At 30.5% G+C, this 21,417-nt stretch overlaps 2 protein-coding genes and 1 long non-coding RNA gene across 3 annotated transcripts; all 3 read right to left on the bottom strand.

Moving 5' to 3' along the window:
- Positions 1-1,624: 1,624 nt before the first annotated feature.
- Positions 1,625-2,257, bottom strand: LOC122587414 (kunitz-type trypsin inhibitor-like 1 protein). Its single transcript, XM_043759580.1, has one exon. It carries the CDS (start codon positions 2,255-2,257, stop codon positions 1,625-1,627), a length of 633 nt encoding a protein of 210 aa, XP_043615515.1.
- Positions 2,258-10,144: 7,887 nt separating this feature from the next.
- LOC122586598 lies at positions 10,145-11,375 on the bottom strand. The gene is made up of 3 exons (XR_006322046.1): positions 11,289-11,375; positions 10,567-10,757; positions 10,145-10,406 (listed from the first exon to the last, which is right to left on the bottom strand). It is a non-coding gene; the product is annotated as an uncharacterized LOC122586598 (long non-coding RNA).
- A 3,846-nt stretch (positions 11,376-15,221) lies between these two features.
- Positions 15,222-15,851, bottom strand: LOC122587424 (miraculin-like). The gene has a single exon (XM_043759590.1). The coding sequence runs from the start codon at positions 15,849-15,851 to the stop codon at positions 15,222-15,224; it is 630 nt and encodes a 209-aa protein (XP_043615525.1).
- Between the last annotated feature and the right edge of the window lie 5,566 nt (positions 15,852-21,417).

The raw sequence follows: 21,417 nt of genomic DNA on the forward strand, positions 1-21,417 counted from the left end.
TATTAAATTGTGTCCTATATTTGCATATTTAATCCTTGAATATTTTATTTAATATTTTTATATTATTAAATATTCTAAATTGTCATTGTCAATTAATTATATGGGAATATAATTAAACGAAGACAAATGTGAGTGATTGGTTATATTCTTGGAATATGTAATGGATGGATCCCACCAAACTTACATGATATCCATAGCGGATGCATATCAGACTACCCCACTAACGAATTATCGCTTTATGGATCATCGTCATTAAGTGAAATTCGCAAATGGTTACTTTTATTGATCCTTTGACTTGAGACACAAGTAGGTCAGCATATATGAATCGCACTTACTAGATATAGTTCTAACTCACCTGCATAAGGGGGTACATAAAGGGCTATTTTCAGAAAGCGTCGTGAAATATGATGACTTACACGTGTAGTCAATATAGGATTTGTTCCTTCAATTTGAAAATTGAAGTATGATACCATTGGCGCCCTCATTAGGACTAATTAAAGATGTTTGCATGGCCGTGCCAAATAAATCCAGATTGTTCTCAATTATATTTGGTAATCATTAATTAGTTATGAAATGAGAAACATAATCGTTAAATGATGAAATGATCTCGATCCATATTCATATTTAACAAAGGTATCTGAACAAAGGGATAATAAATGTCTTAATCATTTAAACAAGTACTTAAATATTTTCGGGAGCATTGCGGTGTTGCTAGACGCTTACCAATGTTATTGCCTTCATTCGTTACGAGCTCAAGTGGGAGCTATTGGAATATGATCACGTAAAATGAACGTATGTCGGAAAAGTATTTAAGCCTACGGGGTCACACCTCAACGTGAATGTTAATATAAATTAATTAATATATTAAATGTAATTTATTGATTAATTTGATCACGAAAATCTAACGGGGGTTCGTTAAAAGAGTTAAAAGTTAACGGTACTTAATTAACGGACTTAACGGAGAAGAGTTGGAATTAGGAAACAATTAGGAAACTCCTCTAGAATATTCTTGAGGGGGCCGGTCGAACTAGGGCTTCAACAAGACTTGGTCATTAAGTTTCCCAATCCTATAATTATAAACCTATGCTTTTGGTTTTTCATACAATTAAAATCCATAGGGTTTTCTTCTCTCTTTTCTCTCCCTCTCTCTCGACCAAAACCAATAAACCCCAAGGGTTTTGGTTTTCGGTTTTCATAGCTAGGAAAAGGAGTTTTTGGGTTAGCTAGGTTTTCGGGTTTAAGCAAAGGGTTGTTCGTGATCAAGTACTAGCATACAAACGTTCCACCGTTGAGTGTGCAATCGTAGAGAGGTTAAGTTAAACCTTATTTTATCTTCAATCTCTCCATATTAAGGTACAAAATTCTATTCCTTGGTTAATTATTTAAACTACATAGATCTTGTCTTTCGTTGCATGCTTTGTGATTTGTTGTGATAATTAGTTATAAAACCCAACAAATAGTAATTTATTTGATTGTTCGGATCACTTAAACATAAGTTTTATTCCATATCCATAGTCCCTAAGGGGCACGAAATGGCAGTAAATTAAGCAAGAGCTAGCTCGATCTCACCCATTCTTGCCATTATATTTATTTTACATTATTCATTGTTCACACTTAAAAGAAACTAAATCGCGGCAGCCGACTCAGATGCCTTGTTTAAAACAAATTCAAAAGGCGTCTCAGCATTAGGAGAAAGAAGTCCCATATTGTTACCAAGTGGTTGGCAAATTCTGAAACCCGGACCACATAAATAGGGACAATATTCGAATATGTAGCCGCCGAACCTAGGCACTTCAGGTTTTGTGATTCTAAGGCAGCTGCTTGGTGTATTTATGATCCCGCCCGTGGTGATAATGTTACCGGATATAATTGGCCCCGTAAGACTTGACACCTTCCATACCGTACTCCCTTCACATGGGCTGTCCGTGGATTGAATGGCGAGCGGAGAACCTAATTTGATAACATCCGAGTCAACAGGTGTGAAGGAGAAAGGGGTGGCAGGATAAGGTGTAAAAAAGGGTTGGATAACATATGCTTCGTTACACGTTTCGTTTCCACCAAAAGGCCGGGTTAGCTTCACTGAATCGCCAAGAGGCCCCCGTATTGGAGGGCTTATGAAGTAGAAGGCGTCTTTCTGGAGTTGATTACCTTCTCTATCGTACACAACGGTATCGTCTACGATGGACCTAGAAGATAGTGAAGGTGTGGTGAAGAGGTAAATGAGGGTGAGAGCAAGAAAGAAAGTAGAAGGCTTCATTGTATATTATGTGACTTGAAATTTTGTTATATAATTGTGTGTTTTTGGCAAAGAGTTAAGGTTCTATATCTCTATATATATAGGTGGAAATGAAAAATCTAGAATAATTTATCTATATAATACCACGTTTATATTGCGCTAGACTTCACAAAAAGGACAACACGAAAAGGACAACGCGCGTAGTATTGTAAAAATGTAATGTGGTGCATATGAAACGGGAAATACTATTTGAATTTAACGACCCTTCTCATTGATCTAATGTACTCAAATGAGAGAGTAATCAACTATTGTAGTATTATATCCTCTAAAATTAGAGTATACAATCTATTTTCGTTTAATATATTAGATGGGTGTCCGCGCGTTATAGCGGCAAAAATAGACAACATTTGAGGTGATGTGAAAATGTTAACTTCAAATCAAATATTTAATCGGAACTTTTGTTTGTATGATAGTTCAAAAAAATTTATATTTGACGAACAAAGAGAATTTTAATAAAGTATATGAAACTTTGGTAATAGTATTTTAGTTATAATGTATAGTATAAAAAAATAGATGTATTAAGATAAAGGATAAATTAGACATATTAGATTCTTAAAAATTTAAGGGAAAGAGTTAATGTATAGATTTTTGTGGCAAATTTGTAACTATATTAAACCGATTATTATTCTTTCTAAATAGTGGCCAGTGAAGCAACTCACTTAACTGGGCTGGGATCAATGTGTAATAATCAAGGGTCACATGCCCACTCTGAAAAAATAAATGGATTAGTAAATTAGAATGTAAATACTTTACACGAATTATTAATATAGTGCGTACGGAATTTCAATCATGTACATTATATAATGAACCACAAGACATGTGCATTACATGTATTCGTGTATATGTGACAATGATATAAGTCGTTACGTGTAAATTTTTGATTGGCCGAATACATAGAATATGATGCACACACGATTTGAAAACTCATTACATATAATAAATTAACAAGATTAATGTTCGATATATATATATACTATGACATTTCGTGTAAAGTTGTTTACATTTTGAAGTACCAATCGCAAAAATAAAAAGCCTAACTATTTTTTTTATTTATTTTATTATTATCCCAACTAAAACGATATGTAAGCAAGAGTCTCTTTTCCCTTTAATAATCTCGTTTCCACTTTTTAAAGCAATCCAATTAACACACACAAAAGACATATTTGTTTTTGCTTTCAAGCCTCACGTCTGTTTCCAATTCACATTGAATATCAAATTAAATTCTATAAACCCTAAGTCGTTTTCTTTTTGTTAAAGCTATTTAATAAATATGAAGCATTTAATTGTCATTATTTTTTCTTATGGCATAATTATTTGAATTGTGAGATAATGTGAGAATTTGCTACAAGTTTATTATTAAGAGTTAGAACTTAGAAATAACTAATATGTTATGCGTAATTTGTGAATTGTTGTTGATTTATGGATTAGTTATGCTTGTTTTATTTTTGTTGTTAAGAATCATGGAAAAGTATCAATCAATATGTTTCTTTGTTTATGCAGTTTTTTGTCAAGTTTTTTGTTGTTTATTTTTTCTTTTGTTTTGTACTCAAATTGGTGTTGTCCATGAGCCATCTGTTGTGTTGTTTTGCAGTTGTTTGGGAGATTTCTTGCAGCTGTTTTGGTGTCGTTTCGTGGATGTTTTGGTGTTGTTTTGTAGTTGTATTCCGGATGTTATTGTATACTTTTGCAACTGTTGTTGAAGCTGTTTGGACATTGTTTCACAACTGTTATATATAGCTCTCTTAATGTTCAAGTAATTTATTTTATTGCCTCACCCTCGTTCAAATCTCATCTGGATCCGCCAATGGAGAGAATTTACCAGAAACTAAATGTGTTAGAGTTCAATTTTTGGTAATGGGGCTTTCCTCTTCGATGGGTTTAATTAAGAGGATTTGCTCGTCGAGGTGACTCTATACCAGACATAAGTAAAACAACCTATTAGGAGCTAGCTTCCCAACATTTACTGAGTAATTTACTTTTTAAAGAGAAAATAGTGGTTAGAGGATAAATCTTTTATTTCGGAAGATGGTAATTAAACTTATCGTTTTTTTTTTTTTTCATTTACCACAAGTCATAACTTTTATAGCATAATATATGTAGGTTAAAAATAATGAAACAATCGTAGTTTTTTACGCATTTCGTAAAACAACTACAACGGGATAAACGCGAGTGTATAAATTAACGATGCCCAGCTACCCCAGAGTAACATGCTAGGTAAAAGCCACATAAAATGTGTTACTCTATAAAGTCGCACTTACAACTATATGGATTAAATCTCATACCTCAAAGTCTCAAACCCTGGTGTGTCATTATTGGTGCATAGTTGTAGTAGTATAATATATATCTTTAAAAAATTTCCGTACAATTATTGAATTGCTATAGCAATAATGTTTGTGGTATGTTAGGAATATTACAATGCTAAAAACGTGAGAAAAAAAAAATTTTTTTTTTTTTCTACGGTTTTCTCAGGAATATAATTTTATGAGTATTCCATGAAAAATATATGCAAAAGAAAATGCAGATGTCTTGACTCCTTAATTTAACCACAAATCGTGGGTAATCGATCCGTGAGAAATTTTCCAACGGATTTTTTGTCGTGAGAAAATCCGTGGGTATATCCATATTTTCTAGTAATGATATCATATATTTTTAATTGTGCAAACCTGAAAGTAAGGATGAGTTGGCAACAACAAATTGCTTAAAAACCATAAAATAAAACGTAAGCAAAAATTTTAGTTAGCAAGAAAACATAAATGTCATCTGTGCAGTTTTAAAAGGGGTCAATGCCCACTCTCAAAATTTAAATTTTGTTATATATTTTTAAATTTTTCATAAATTTTTAAAAATTTTCTATGAGTTTTTAACATTTTACCTCTTTTTAAATTTATTTTTCATAAATTTTTTAATATTGCCTCTTCTGAGATTTTTTTTTTCTAGTACCGTCTTTTACTATCAAGTAAAAAAAAAAAACTATCATTTTTTAGTTATATAAAGAGATATATAAATTTGTGATAACTATCTCTTTAATTATTTGTATATTGTATATATCTTAACATTATTTCCTACGTACAATTATTAAATAGTTACAAAAATGTTTGTAGTCCTAGCTCGCATAGGCACAAACAATGCTTAAAACATGTGATTTTATGCTTGATCTTTGATTTATTTTTGTGATGATATTCAAGAAAATTTTCTACGGACACGTATAACTTGGTTTCTTTGAAAACAACAAGAAAGAATGATAACTAATTAGTAATGTAATATTTAGCTACCTATTGTAGACTTGGAGTAGCTCTAAATAGTTACATAAGTTATGGATAACCAAGTATTTTTATATTGGAAAAGTGTGTACATTTTGCAGACTTAATTTAAAAATATCTAGCTTGAGTTTGCCTTATTAGTCTATCCACGACGATTTTGCTATAAATGACGTTATGGATACCAATTCATACGGTAAGGCGACGAGTTTCACCGTATGTATTTGAACTCATTTTTTGTAGAATAGAAAAAATACTTCGATTAAAAAACTAAGTGGTATGACCAACATACTTTTCAAATACTTCGACGAGTTTCACCATCGTACTTTCTTTCTTCTACATGGTTGCCCATCAAACCAAAAAACTAAGTGGTATGACCAACATACTTTTCAAATTTGTACACAGTTGACCAAAAGTTTACCTTTTTACCGGTTACATTATTTTTTGATGACGTGGCAATAAAGTGGTTTATTTTTAACGATGACTTGAATGCCCAGTCAGCAATTATGTGTATAAAAACGTATTCCTAATTTGTATAATAATAATAATATATCGAATTAACACCAGCAGATTCCGGCCTGAAGCAGCAAACTCTAAAAAATTTAACTAAACATAAATTCTCATATATTGAAAATGAATTCATACATGCTCATATATGGAAAACGAATTCATTTCACTAATTGTCAAATAAATCTAGGGTTTTCAAAACCTCCAATTCCAAACTAAATTCAATATAAATAAATCTGTTATATATGCAACTGATCTGGAAATTTATTTCCTAATTCCAAACTAGGGTTTTCAAAACCCCCAAATCCAAACTAAATTCAAATACATGTACAAATTTTGGTCAACCGGTCAACTTTTAGTCAACCATGTACAAATTTGAAAAGTATATTGGTCATACAGCTTAGTTTTCTGGTTTGATGGGCAACCATGTACAAGAAAGAAAGTACGATGGTCATCCAGTGACTTTTCAAGTTGCGACGTCATTGCCACGTCATCAAAAAATAATGTAACCGGTAAAAAGTTAAACTTTTGGTCAACCGTGTACAAATTTGAAAAATGTGTTGGTCATACAGCTTAGTTTTCTGGTTTGATGGGCAACCATGTACAAGAAGGAAAGTACGATAGTCATTCAGTGACTTAACTCCTTTAACTCTGAGTTTTTCGTTTTGAATATGAATCTCTTGCTTTCTATGAAGCATTTTTTTACAGCTACACATCGAATATTACAAAATACAACGGGGATCAAATTATTTTATCGTAACAGGATCTACGTTGGAGAGTCCCTCACCCAATACTCATTAAGAGGAAAAACCTCTTATTAATCTATGAAGTAATATTTTTTTAATAGGTGCGGACCTAATATCACAACAGATGATCTACAATATGTTGTCTTAGCCGGATTCACACTAGAGAGCCCCCTCACCCAATATCTAGTAGGAGGAAAAACTTCTTATTTTTCATCCAAATGAATGACAATTAATAGAAGTAAACCTTGTCTCCTCATAATTTGAACTCAGGTGTCCTTGAATCCAGACCTTCAATGAAAGACGTTTCTTTGCTAGTGAGCTATTAGCCCAACGATATCTATATGAAACATTCTTTCTCTATCTTCCTCCATAATTATGAAAAATCTAAATTTTTTCTCATATTCTCCCTTTACAAGTTACAAGGAGAGCTCAAACAAGAAACGCATAATTCGTTTATAAAAAAAAATTCAATAAAAAAATTTTCATTATAAAATTAAATCTTCATGATGTTGTTGGTTTGAACCGCTTGCTTGATTAATTTTTTTATTTTTTTTTACATTTGTTTTTCTCTTTTAATTGTATTGGTTTTGTAGGTTTTCAAATGAAGATGATCATAAAAAATATAGATATTTTAGAACACTTTCACTTTAATAGGTATGTGTGGGTGGGTGGTGTGGTGTATGTCACGGCCATCTCCAAAAATGGTTAAAAAAAATAAGGCTCTCGGCAAAAAGAGAAAATGGGCCTTAAAAATATAGTCGATAAATTAAATAAAAAACAATAATATAATATGTTAAACCTTTGTATCATTACAACTATACAATATGTTAATATATATATATATATATATAAAGAAACTGTACATGGAACTCTGGAAGTTTAAAATCAAAATGAAAAGAATTATACGTTACTTGGGCCACCAAATTAAATCTGAGAAAAAAAAAACACTATAACCCAAATCTATATATCTCAAATTTTGGGGCCCCTATTATTAATGGGCTCTCGACTTGGACCTAGCCTGCCTATGCTTAGAGTCGGCCATGTGTATGTGTATAGGGGTGGGGTATATGTTGGTGGTCAATATGTATATAGGGCATACGGCACATAGGTTGTCATGACCCTTCTCTCATAAATAGAAAATGATTAATCTTTTTAGAAAATAATATAAAAATCTTTTTAATATCATTAGATTTTGACACGTCTAATGCACTTATTATCTTTTTTCATATCCTTTTGTGGGTTTTCCATAATGTGGCATGATCTTGTGATTAGAAAAATTTTTTAGACATTTTGTTAACCAAATTAATCATTTCCCTAAATGAATATATAATGCACTAGCTTGTACTTCTCTAATCTACATACATTGTAAATTAGATTGATAAGATTCTATTATACCATTAGGTGATACCCGTGCGTTGCATCGGGCTATCTTATATCAAATTTTTCAAAGCTTTGATACATTTTTGTATAACATTAAAATTTATTAAAGAACCATCAACCGATAATTCTCGTACCGCGTCGACTAAATGATCAAGTATAATAACTACTTTAAAAAAAAAGTAAACATATTAATATAGTTGTATGCAATAAAGATGGAATATCATGACTTTCACCTGATAAAACCTTTTGCTTGGAGAACTTTTTTAATTATAAAAACTAATTATTTTAATAATATATTTATGGAAAATAATTCTTAAATTTTATATTATATCTTTTAAAATTAATTTTTTGATTATTTTTACATTATACTAACTTTTGTTTTTGTTTTATGTCGTAAGTTTAACTAAATTATGAGTTTCTATCGGATTTTTATCATATAACGTAATGAATATTGATTATAATTTTATATCGTTAGTATCTTATGATATTTAATTAAAAATTATTACTGGTGTCTAGGATAATCAATAAAATAAAAAATTATGAAAATGGAAACATCATCTTTTTATACATCTTTTATCTATGTTTGTTTTTTTACAATATTATGAAAATTTTGGCAACTAATATCTACATATAACTTTATACCGTCACAAAAGATATAACTAACATATATATCCTACTAATAACCTTGATACAAAACATTTTTAAAAACAATATTATCAAGATATAATTAACATATATTATAAGTTATAACTATAACTTAATAATGTATAACCAGCATATTACGTAAGAAATAATCTAGTTAAATACTGTAACAAAAGATTAGTTTGCATAATACAGAGTATAAATTAAGTCAGTTAATATAGGCGGATTTTAATGTATTAAACTTATCTTAAACTTAATCTATATCTATACTATATTATAAAGCAGATTTGTCATTTCTAACATTTTAAGTTTCAACATTTACTTTTTCAAAATACCCTTTCTATCAATTCTATATTACTAAACACCCTTTATCTCTCCTCAAATCTAAACCAATCATCTTTTTTCTCTCTCATCCATAAATCATTTATTCTTTCAGTTCATTCAAAATTTTTTATCTCACAAACCGTACATCGATAAAATATAAAAATTATATGGGTGTTCTTAAAATTTCATGCTCTTTCATTAGAGATGTCATTCGATATATTTTCAAAGAATTTTTAAATCGAGGGCTGAACCCGTACGGTTAATGCATTTGGCTATCACACTTTATGACCTATCATCCCACCATCTCACCGCCGCAACGCGCGGGTACTTACTCTCGTATATTATAAAGCAGATCTCCCCGGTCTACATTTTAAGTTTCAATATTTACTTTCCCAAAATGCCCATATATTAATTCTTTATTTACCTAACATCATTTCTTTCTACTCAAATTTTTACCAATCATTTTTTTTTCTCTCCTCTATAAATCATTTATTCATCTAATTCATTTAAAATCTTTAATTTAAAAAATGTACATCGATAAATTATAAAAATTATATGGGTGTTCTTAAAATTTCATGTTTTTTCATTAGAGTGGTTATTCGATATACTTTTAGCGAATAATTAAATCCGAAGGTGAAACCCGTACGGCTATGAGCGGAGCCCGTCAGGTAGATCACCTAACACCGCCACCACTGTCGCTGCCACCATTACATCACCACCCCGTCATCGATCACATCTATTACCGCCGCAACGCGCGGGTACCTTTTTCGTATATAGTAAAACATAATTGACTTAAACTCAATTGATTAATCATAACTTTCATTTTCTCTAAATTGAGTTATTAAACATGATATAAAATAAATAAATTGTGATAGACATTTATATTGTTCTAATAATGCCCTAATAGAAAAAGATTTGGTTACGTAAATATATGCTTGCTTAAATGGTATGTTACTTAATTTGTTAGAATAATAATTGCTTAATTCGTGTAGATATGTGCATTAAAACATTTAGAAGGAAAACAATTACGTAGACACTATACAAATAAAGGACTAAATTCTTCTGATTCAAAAAACCAAAACATTATAAACCATTGAAATAAAGTGTGAAGATGACTTTGTAGATTCCGCAAGATACATTAGAAACTAACTACAGAATATGTTTCTCGTAGCATTATAGCGATGGTGTGAAACTGTGAATCCTTATCCTCTTATCCTAATCCAAACAACTTCCCGTAAAGCACTCCCATTATATCTGTTCAATAAGAAAAAGCTCCTCTCATTAAACAGTACAACATCAACATGGTTTAATTTTAATCATACTTGGTCAATCAACTCATGCAAAACATATGATAAACACATGAGCCATTGTGGTCACAACCATATATAACTTGATAATGATCAATTGATCATACATATAATCATTGAAGCTTTCAGCAAGCTGGAATCTTGCTGCATGCAGAACTCCAACAAATGGTTTAAGTGAGCTTCAAGGAAATAGTTGTACATAACCACAAGGGTGTTCGCCCTAAGATTAGTCGGCTTGCAAAGCGAGTCGGATATCTGGGTTTATGCCGAATAAAGGTGAGCTTCGAAAACAACCCTTCTGTAACCAAAAAACAAATCAAATAGAAGGAAACACAAAAAGTCAAATTGGCATATCAAGAAATATTTACTACAACCTATCAAGAAGAGAATAAAAGACCGAACCAACCAAATTAACTTTTTTTTTTTTTTAATCAAAAGGCCATGTAGTGATGCTCAGATTAGCCCATTGAGTCTAGATCCAAATCAAAGTAGAATCATATATTCCTTCACATGTTAAATAAACCAGAGATCATCAATTGATATATATATATATATACAAAATATATACTAAAGAATTATTACACCTATACAACATGTGTACAATAATTTTTAGTGATAAAAGTTTAACACTTAACAGTATATCTTGCAACAACTTCTTTACGGTGCTACTTGAAAAAAATTCATAATTAATTTCACAACAGTAGTAATAATTACTTTATACCTCTTGAGAGGGTGTCTTAGGTAAATGCATGGTACATAAAATTGTAAGCTAAAAAATATTTACAAATTGTTCCGAAATAAAAAAGAGAAGAAGATAGCTTTAACCAACCTTAAATGAAAGCCTTTTTCAGGGGCCACATCAAAAGCTTCATTGCATATGAAAGCAACTTCTCCTTGTTAAGGCTTCCATTTGCTGCACAAATAACAAAATAACTTTCAAAATGACCTTATTTCGCCATTTTGAGATTGAAACCAAAGTTAACAGTCTAGCAGATCAATTGCATTCAGATGAATCTGAAGCCATAAATATAAGCCAAAGTAACAGATATGTTGTCAATGGTTTGAAGAAAAAAAAACATACTTTATATATCACTTTATTGGTTACTTTGGTCTTTGTATAACACCATTGTGTGGTCCAATTGCAAGCAAAATTTACAATATAATGACATAACCATTCTGAGTACTTGTCACGATGCAAAAATTAGTTATTGTGTGATCAAATAAACTATCAGTCAATAATCAAAGATATCTACAATTAATTCAAATCAACAATCAGTCAAGAATCGTTTAACATCACAGTCATAAGAAATCCATCAATAAATCAAATTATTAAAACGATTAACACCTTTAAATCAAAAAGTCAAAAAGGGGACCCTTTATATACCGAAATATATAAGTATATAACAATATTCATGATCTATGATATACAGATACATTATAACAAACAAACATGAGTTGCGAAAAAAAAACCTGGAAGAAAAGATAGAAAGTATGTGATTGACGATGGAAATAGAAAATATTTGAACAAATCGATATATATTGATTAGATTCATCTTATTTAAAACCCTAGGTCTTAAAGTTTAGGGATTTGAAACAGCAACAAAGTTGAAATTGAAAATCTATGCTGGTGTACAAATAAACGACATTGGGGGTTTATTTGTTTCCTAAATTTTAGAGATTTGTTTCCTTTATCATCACCAACGAATGAGGTTTTAATAAATATGGCTTTCGAATTAACAAACAACCAATGGTAGTTACAAGTGGTAGATATGTTTATCTGAGAACTCGCAGGTCACGGGTTCGATCCCGCCTCCGGACTCTTTTTAATAAAAGCTAATTTATGGTTTGTATATGCTTAAGTGGACCCTACACATCAGCACGTAAAATGCTAATGTGGCTGCTGACGTGTCATTCGAATCGCTCTGGGCCGCGCTGCTGACGTGTCATTCGAATCGCTCTGGGCCACCCGAGCGCTTTCCCTTTTATATATATATAGGGATGTGTACGTAATATGTGTCCTTGGTCGTTAAACCATGCATTAAGCATAGAAATCACAATAATGATTAACTAACATAAATAACAATAGTAATAATTAATAATCAATTAATAGAATAAGCAGGAGGTGAACCTCGTAAACTCGGTGAGCCTCCAATCTAAACTTCAATTTAATCTTTAAATATATATAAAAAAAAAACCTTAATTATAATTGAAAAGTATGAACCTTTATATTAAGTTCAACTTTTAATTAGAACCATTAGATCAAATGATGATATTATATACTATATTTAACCTTTTTAGATTTAATTTTATAAAATTATTATTATTTCCTTGTTTAAGTTTGTAGACATTAATAATTAATGTATTTAATGATATAATTATGAAAACTAATATTTTTATATTTTACATCATTGTTTATCTTTAAAATTAATTTTTAATTTTTTTACAATAATTTTTTTTTTAATGTAATACGTTTTAATTAAATTATACTTTTGTATATGATTTTTTATCATATAACGATAAAATTTGGTTATAAGGATTTTTGTATAAGATTTTCATCACATAATGTTTATATTAAATTAATGTTTTGAAAACCATACCGGATGTTAAACGGGCCATTTTAATAAATAAATAAAAAACTAAAAACAAATGTGAAGTCTATACTAAGTTATCACAATCTTTATATATACTATAAGATAGTTGAACTAATGACTTATTAACCAATCATATCGTTGGATTTCATCAAATTGACTTTTGATGATGTCATCATTTAGATAAACTACAAATTAAAAATCTTAATAATCATTATCCAAATATATTATTATATTAATATTTATATTAATTTGTAGAATAAGTCTCATTATTTACACTTTTTTGTTTTCCATCAATAATTTACACTTTTTAGCCCTGAATACTTAATTTATATTTATTTTTAGCCGTCAACTTGAGAGAATTTTTTAAAATTTATAATCATTTAATTAAATAAATTTTTTTTTAACATATCAAATATTTTCTACAAAATATTATTTCAAAACCTAATAACTTAATAACAAATATTAGATTAGATTTTTATAATTATAAATATTAATATTTAGTTTAATATTAGATATAAATACAATGTTAGCTTTAGATATATATCCCAAACATAATAACAGATAACGATATACAACATCATTGTCTTAAACACAATAGGAATCACAGGATATGGGACAATCATAGAACCAAACATGATTTACAACAGAGGGTTACTTAAATCCTAAATCCAAATCAATATAAACTCCATTCAAAATTCATTCTATCTCTCAATCAAAAAGGTACATAATTTTCTCCTTTTTCATATATTAGTTTTGCATTTTAATGTTTAAAGTTACACTTGTCACTCAAATCAAGAGTCCTAACTGTTATCAATGAATATAAAAATAATCCTAATTGTTATCATATTATCATAGAACAAGTGATTGAAAATAAACCAATGCGTGTTATGGACGCGCATCATGATTAAATCCATATACCTAAATGTCAAGTACAAGATCACAAATATGTTTATATTTTTATTCTTAATTATCTTTCATAATAATATCACATTATGAGTACATCTGGTTTCAAAATATTCTATAATGGATAAATTATTATATATAGCATGTGCCTTGTGTAATGACTACAGCAAACAATTTCATTAATATGTCTAGGCTAATAATGACAGTGACGAACATATGATTATTGTACTATAACTTGCAAAATATAACACTTAAAACCGTATTTTTTCAAAATTATAAGCTTTTATAACTTAAATGTATGAAGATCTAATATTGATAATATCGTAAATCCCGTGTCCAGTGTTGGACATGGGTCTAATATCTAGTTATATATCTGAAAAATAATTGTACAAAATTGCAATGATACTATGCATAATTTTAAGTTAGAGTAACACAACATGTGATATATAGATTGATAATTAAATTGCTTAGTAATTTTAGTGTATAACTAAATTATTCGAGCAAAACGTTAAAGCACAAGTGGACAATGCAGACATATTCGCATGAATGAAAGACATCCATGGAAACAAAAACCTTACTTAGCGAGAACTCTAATAGATGATGTATCAATTTTTCAACTGTCTGGTCACTGTAAATCAGAATTAAACGACGACTAATGTAACTTCATGTTTTTTTAGTGGTTTAATTCTTACTTGGATAAACATTTGTCAACTTATGATATTATAAAAATTTTAAATGTCATTAATTACTTATGTTTCCCGCGTATTACTCGGGTAATTATCTAGTTTAAAAATATATAAGAGGCGAGGAGCGGCTGTAACTTTTGTTGGTACTTAGTTATAATAGTTTACGGACATAAATTTGTGGTGTCTTGTATTTATTAGTTTTTGCCCAAAATATTAGCCCAAAAGAGGCCTTCCTATTTGGGGCCCTTAACCCACAAACTTATATATGGAGCCGGGAAACTTTCAACAAAAATTTGGTTAAGTTAAAATTTACCAAATGCTTAATTAACCGCTTTACATTTTTGTTTGGTATCAACATTTAATTTGTGTTTGATAATTGATATATATACTCGTATATCATTTCGTGCTGTCTATTAACTTTTGAAATTTGCTGTCTTACAAACGCAACTTTTGCATATAAGAAAACTTTTTATTCCATAATATATTTTAGTCCCTAATGAGCATGGAATGGCAGTAAAGCAAGAGCTCTCACCCATGCTTACCATTTTATTTTACATTCATTGGGTACTTAAAGAAACTAATTTAAACTATGGCAGCCGACTCAGATGCCTTGTCTAAAACAAATTCAAACGGCTCACCATTAGGCGAAAGATGTCCCATACTGTTACCAATTGGTAGGCAAATTTTAGGAGCTGCACCACATAAATTGGGACAATATTCAAACATGTAGCTGTTTTGGAACTTAGGTTCCTGCGGTTTTGTGATTCTAAGGCAGCTGCTTGGGGTATTTATGACCCCACCTGTGGTGATAATGTTACCAGATACCACCCCCGTACGACTTGACACCTTCCATACCGTACTCCCATCACATGGGCTTTCTGTGGATTGAATGGCGAGGGGATAGCGTAATTTGACAACATCCTCGTTAAGTGCGACAGGTGTGAAGGTGAAAGGGGTGGAAGGAGCGTAATTTAAAAATACTTGAACAACGTCTGCTTCAGTACACGTTTGGTTTTCACCAATAGGAGTGGCTAGGGTCACTGAATCGCCAAGAGGCCCCCGTATTGGAGGGCTTATGAAGTAGGAGGCGTGTTTCTGGAGTTGATTTCCTTCCCTATCGTATACAAGGGTATCGTCAACCGTGGCCTCGGAAAATAGTAAATGTTTGGTGGAAAGGAGGATAAGAGCATGAAAGAAAGTAGCAGGCTTCATTTTGTGACTTCAAATTCGATACTTGTTTTTGGCGAAGGACTCGTATGGTTTTATAGATAGTTAATTAGGTCACAGTAGTAGGTGGAAATGGAAAGGCGATGATTTATTATCATGTTTATATATATATATATATATATTTAAAAGGTATGAAAATAGTAAATATATATATGGTTTTCTGCATCTATGTTGAGGGATAAAAACACATAAATATTTTTATTTATCCTTAAATAATATATTAATTGATAAATATGACCCAAAATTTTGGAGGGACCATAACCCCCTTTAGTCCTTCATATCTTCCGCCACTGGAAATACGTACTCAGCAAATAATAGGAGAGGTTTAAAATACGTTCAAGTTTATTACTCCGTACCATGTTTATATATGATATAGATATAGATATATAGACTTTGATATGATGTATGCAGATAAGAGGATGACGTATGGTGTCTTGATGCCGACCCCGGCTAGTGACTTGGCATCAGGTACCGGTTGCTTCTCCATAACTATACATTCGACGCCGAATTCTTGGTCGGGTTCTTCATGTATTTGCCGTTGTTCGGCGTTTAACTTTCTTCTTGGATTTTTGTGAATCCCAAATTTAGTGCAAATGTGTTATTTTTGTTTATTATAGGATGATGTATATCTATAAATATATATAAAAGAAAAATTTTAATTCATAATTGTAAAAGTATGGATTGATAAAGTTCAACTTTTAATTAGAACTATTAGATCAAATGATGATGTCATATACTTTATTTAACTTTTTTAGATTTGATTTTAATTTAATAAATAATAATAATAATTATTTCCTAATATAAGTTTGTAGACATTAATAATTATTGTTTTTAACGATATAATTATGGAAACTAATATTTTTATATTTTACATCATTTTTAAGTTTAATGTAATACATTTTTAATGTAATACATTTTTATTAAATTATATTTTTGTACTAAATTTTTATCATATACCGAATAAAATTTGGCTATAAGGATTTTTGTATAGGATTTTTATCAAATAACATTTTTATTAAATCAATGTTTTAAAAACTAGACCGGATGTCAAACCGGTCTTTTTAATAGAGAACTAAAAAACACATGTGGGGTATATAATAAGCTATCACAATTATATATCAAAAAAATAATTGTATGAAAATTGCAATAATATTATACATAACTTTAAGTTAGATTGACACAACATGCGATATATAGATTGATAATTAAATTGCTTAGTAATTTTAATGTATAACTAAACTAGATTATTTCATGCGTAATACGTGGATTAAATATATTAATTTGTCGTTATAACTTATAATATAATTAATAGTTATAAAAATAAATACATCATCTAAAAAAGGAACATACATGGAGTCTATAATAAGCTATTACAATTTTAGAAAGTAATTATTTTAAGAGTAAATTACTGAAATTAATTATATTATAATTATATAATTACAAATTAATATAATTTAGAAAGTAATAATATTGTAAGTTAGTGACAAATTATTGAGACCTCTAATAGTCATAGATATTTTTCAACTGTCTAGTCACTGTTAACTGGAATCTAAATGACCACTAATGTAATTTCATGTTTTTTAATAGTTTAATTCTTACCTGGTTAAAATCTGTCAATTTATGATATTCATAAACATTTAACATGTCATTAATTATATAGATTTCTCGCGTATTACGCGAGTAATAATCAGTTTAATATAAGATGATGAGTCTTTATTCAGATGGCAAAAAAATTACAAGAGTTTCCTTTGAGATTACAAGAGATATCTAGAAGAATTTAATTTAAATAAAAGAATGATGGTGGTGTTAAATATTTTTGCTAGCATTTCAATTTTATGACACGTTTATCTTCTAATTTTTCTTTACTAGTTAATCAACCCGGGTTCAACCCGGACATGTTAATTAAAATTTTTAAATCATAAAATACGTTAAAAAATATATGTAATGTTTGTTACTGATATATTATAATTACTTGATATAAAACTAATAATTCAACTAACACAATAAACACATCATAATATTTAAAACACGAATAACTATTGAGTTAAATAAATAAATAAAGATATTTTACTTGTAGTATTATATAAGATAATTTCTTTTTCTTTTCAATAACTAATTAATTATTTTTATTCAACATGTAAATGGGTATGTTTATATTTTTCATAATTCAATAAAAATCTTTTTAAAATAAAATATGGACTTGTCACATCAAAAACTTTCTTAAAATATTTATAAAAAACAATCTTATTTTATTAATAATAGAGATTTTATTTTTCTAAAGGATAGGTTATTAATAGATATATCTACAATCTAGTGTAGTACTATTAACAAATATGCAATGTACTCTTTTCGCTATATTCAATACAAATTCTTCATGAACCCTTTATGAAAGATTGAAAGTAGCCTTATTTTGGTTAATGTAAACATCAATCAATTGTTTAGGTGATATACACGTTATTAGTTATTACTTTAACAATCTTGTTTTGTTATTTCTGCAACAGTAAATTGCATTTCATAGTCAAACTTTAGAAAAATAGTATAATCTTGTCTCAATATTTTTACCATATTACAAAATACAAATGGGCATATACAAGTTAATGCATAAACTTTTTAAGTTTGTCATCATGATGGGCAATACTGATATGTCCATTTATATGTATATTCTCATATCGTTTATAAGTCGTTTTAAGCTTAATAATGTGCAAATTATATGTATATTCGATGCTTTGATGGTGTTGTTAGTGATTATTGCAGGCTTAGAACAGGTACATTGGTTAGAAATGGCATTTGGAAGGTTAAAAGATGCATTAGGATGATTCTTGGACGAGTACGAGTGGAGACGAGTTGAAAAATACAAGTTTCGTGAATTCTGGAAGCTTATGCGGCGCATGGATGTTGTGTGTGGCGCACAGAATTGTGTAATTTTGGTCAGGGAATTTGGCAAAAGTTGTCATGCGGCGCATAGGAGGCTCGTGCGGCGCATATCGGGCATGGAAAGTCTGAAATATGGAAATCTGTGAGTTTGTGCGGCGCATAGAACATGTGTGCGGCGCATAAATTAGGTCGGTTGAAGGGTTTTTGATTTTTCATTATAAATACAAGACCAAAACCCTCCCATTCGATATACAATCACCTCTAGTCGATTTTAGGGTTCTTTGGGGCAATACTTAGCAGCTTTTTCGTCCATCAAGGTCTAAGGGTTGTTCGTGAGCTTCAAGGCATTCGGTTATCGATTTTCTTAGCTTCTACTTGTTTTCTACACATTGGTACAATATGTTCTCTTATACTTTTACTCTTTGTGCTTTGTTTATGATTATGAGTAGCTAAATAATTCGTCATCCACTGAGATGAAGTGATACATTGACTATGGTTGCATATTTTTAATTCAATTTGATTTTATTAAAGTTATGTCGTGATCTTAATGAATCGTTTTCTTGTTCTATATTATTGTGCTTGTTGGTGATTCTTACATGCTTTGTCGATTGTGTCAGAAGTATATAAGTTTGATTTCAATTATTTGTCTATAAGTAATTGGTGCTAGTTCATGGGGTGATAGTAAACGACATAGTAGTTATAGGAAACGATTTGTTAATTGGATTTAATAGTTGATGATGTCACATTAATTTCAAATAGACATAATTGTTAATACTTAACCAAAACAAATTAATTAATTGAGGTAAATCTTGTTAAACGTTGGTGGTGCCAATTTTCTAGGATTGAACTAGTTAGTTAATGGGTTTGTGAAAGGACCCGACTCGATAAACCAAAATCATAATTTTTTTTTTTATACCCCACTGTGCCGCAGTGGGTCGAGGACTCTCCACTGCGCCGCAGTGGATATCCTCGGCCAGAACTTGAACAAGCCCCACTGCGCCGCAGTGGGTTCGACACATCTCCCACTGTGCCGCAGTGGGAGGAACCAAAATTGTTTCTGTGGGATTTCACTGCGCCGCAGTGGGCAAGGTCACCCCCACTGCGCCGCAGTGGACCACCTGACAGCAACCCTAAAACTCATTTCAACCGTGAACAACTCGTAACCATCAAATTTTGAACCAACAGCTGAAAGACACTTTCTAGAGATTTATAAAGACTTCATAGACACATTTTAAACACAATTACAACATAGTTTGTTTCATAAATCGAAGATCAACCCCCATGGGTCATTTACCCATTTTGGCAATAATATCGCCCAAATGCGACAATTCCAACTTCCAAAAACTTTACAACTTGAGCATTTACAGAAATGTTACCGAAACATGACTCCAAAACAAAATGTACCATGAGCCAAAGGAGAGGGACAACTAGGTATCTTCACCAAAAGATTGTCATCCATCCAAAGGTGACCTAAATACCTTCAAGAACTTCCAAAGATTACTTCAAGCTCTAATTCAATTTTCTTCAAATCAACAACACTAGTTCCTTCTTCCGGAACTACCTATAAGAGTGTAAACAACTAAAATATAAGCAAAGGCTTAGCGAATATACTTGCATACATTTACGAATACGAAGGAGGGCATAGTACAAGGACTTTCACATGTAACCTATGACATCGTCATGTCACATTTACATATTCACCTTGCACACAAACAATACATATATGGATCCATATAAGCTAAACAATCATATCTATCGGGATTCTTAGGCCCCGGAGGTTCTTAGGCCTCATAAACAATGCCCCACATGGGCTTCATGCCAAATCAATTACCATGCTTGGAACGTCCACATCTCATGGTAATTGACCCAACGTAAACATAAAGGTATGCAAATATACTCACCTCCTCCGCAACAAAGATAACAAAGCTAAACAATAATGCTCAACAAGCTCAACAATAATGCATAAGCTTTTATTCACAATTTGACTAGCTTAACCTAGTCATACACACTTACTAGCCTTTTCTAAACCCAAAACCCAACCCATTTGTCATTGAGTTACTTTCATTCTTATAATAACACTACGTAGCTCATTCTACCATTTTCATCATTTTTTCAGTCGTGGGATCCGTAATAGTGAGCATTGTAACTGATACCGGGAGTTTAATATCTAGTTTTTTCTGCTTACGAAATGCTTACGCTTACCAAAAGGACTAATAACTAGCAAAAAGATTCATCTTTTCTCATAACTTCAATTTATCACAAGAGTTTATCAATTTCATAATCAAACACATTATATAACTCAATGATAACTAGGTTAACTAAGGAATTGGGAAAAATTAACCATAATTCAATTTCTAGCAAAACCCCCAATTTGGTTCATCCATGAACCCTAATTTCAAAAAAAAGATAAAAACTAAATTAAGGGAATTCAATACCTCAAGATTAAATGAGCTAACTCAAGACTTAAATTGAAAATCCTCCTTTCCCCCCTCTTCCTCGAAATTTTCGGCCACCACCACACAAAACCCACAACCCTAGCTTTTCAATTTCTTGAATGAAGATTATATGATGGTGATGTTTAGTATGATGATTTCCCTTTATGAATTAGAGAGAATTAAGCTTTTGATTTTGAGAGAAAGGGATGGAATTGCATGAAGAAGTAGAGATGAAGAGAAGT

Source organism: Erigeron canadensis, chromosome 1, assembly GCF_010389155.1.
Source record: "Erigeron canadensis isolate Cc75 chromosome 1, C_canadensis_v1, whole genome shotgun sequence".
Taxonomy (NCBI): Eukaryota; Viridiplantae; Streptophyta; class Magnoliopsida; order Asterales; family Asteraceae; genus Erigeron; species Erigeron canadensis.

Bases quoted from the DNA above. Each gene is read 5' to 3' on its own strand.
- LOC122587414 (XM_043759580.1), bottom strand. From the start codon at position 2,257: ATGAAGCCTTCTACTTTCTTTCTTGCTCTCACCCTCATTTACCTCTTC.
- LOC122587424 (XM_043759590.1), bottom strand. From the start codon at position 15,851: ATGAAGCCTGCTACTTTCTTTCATGCTCTTATCCTCCTTTCCACCAAA.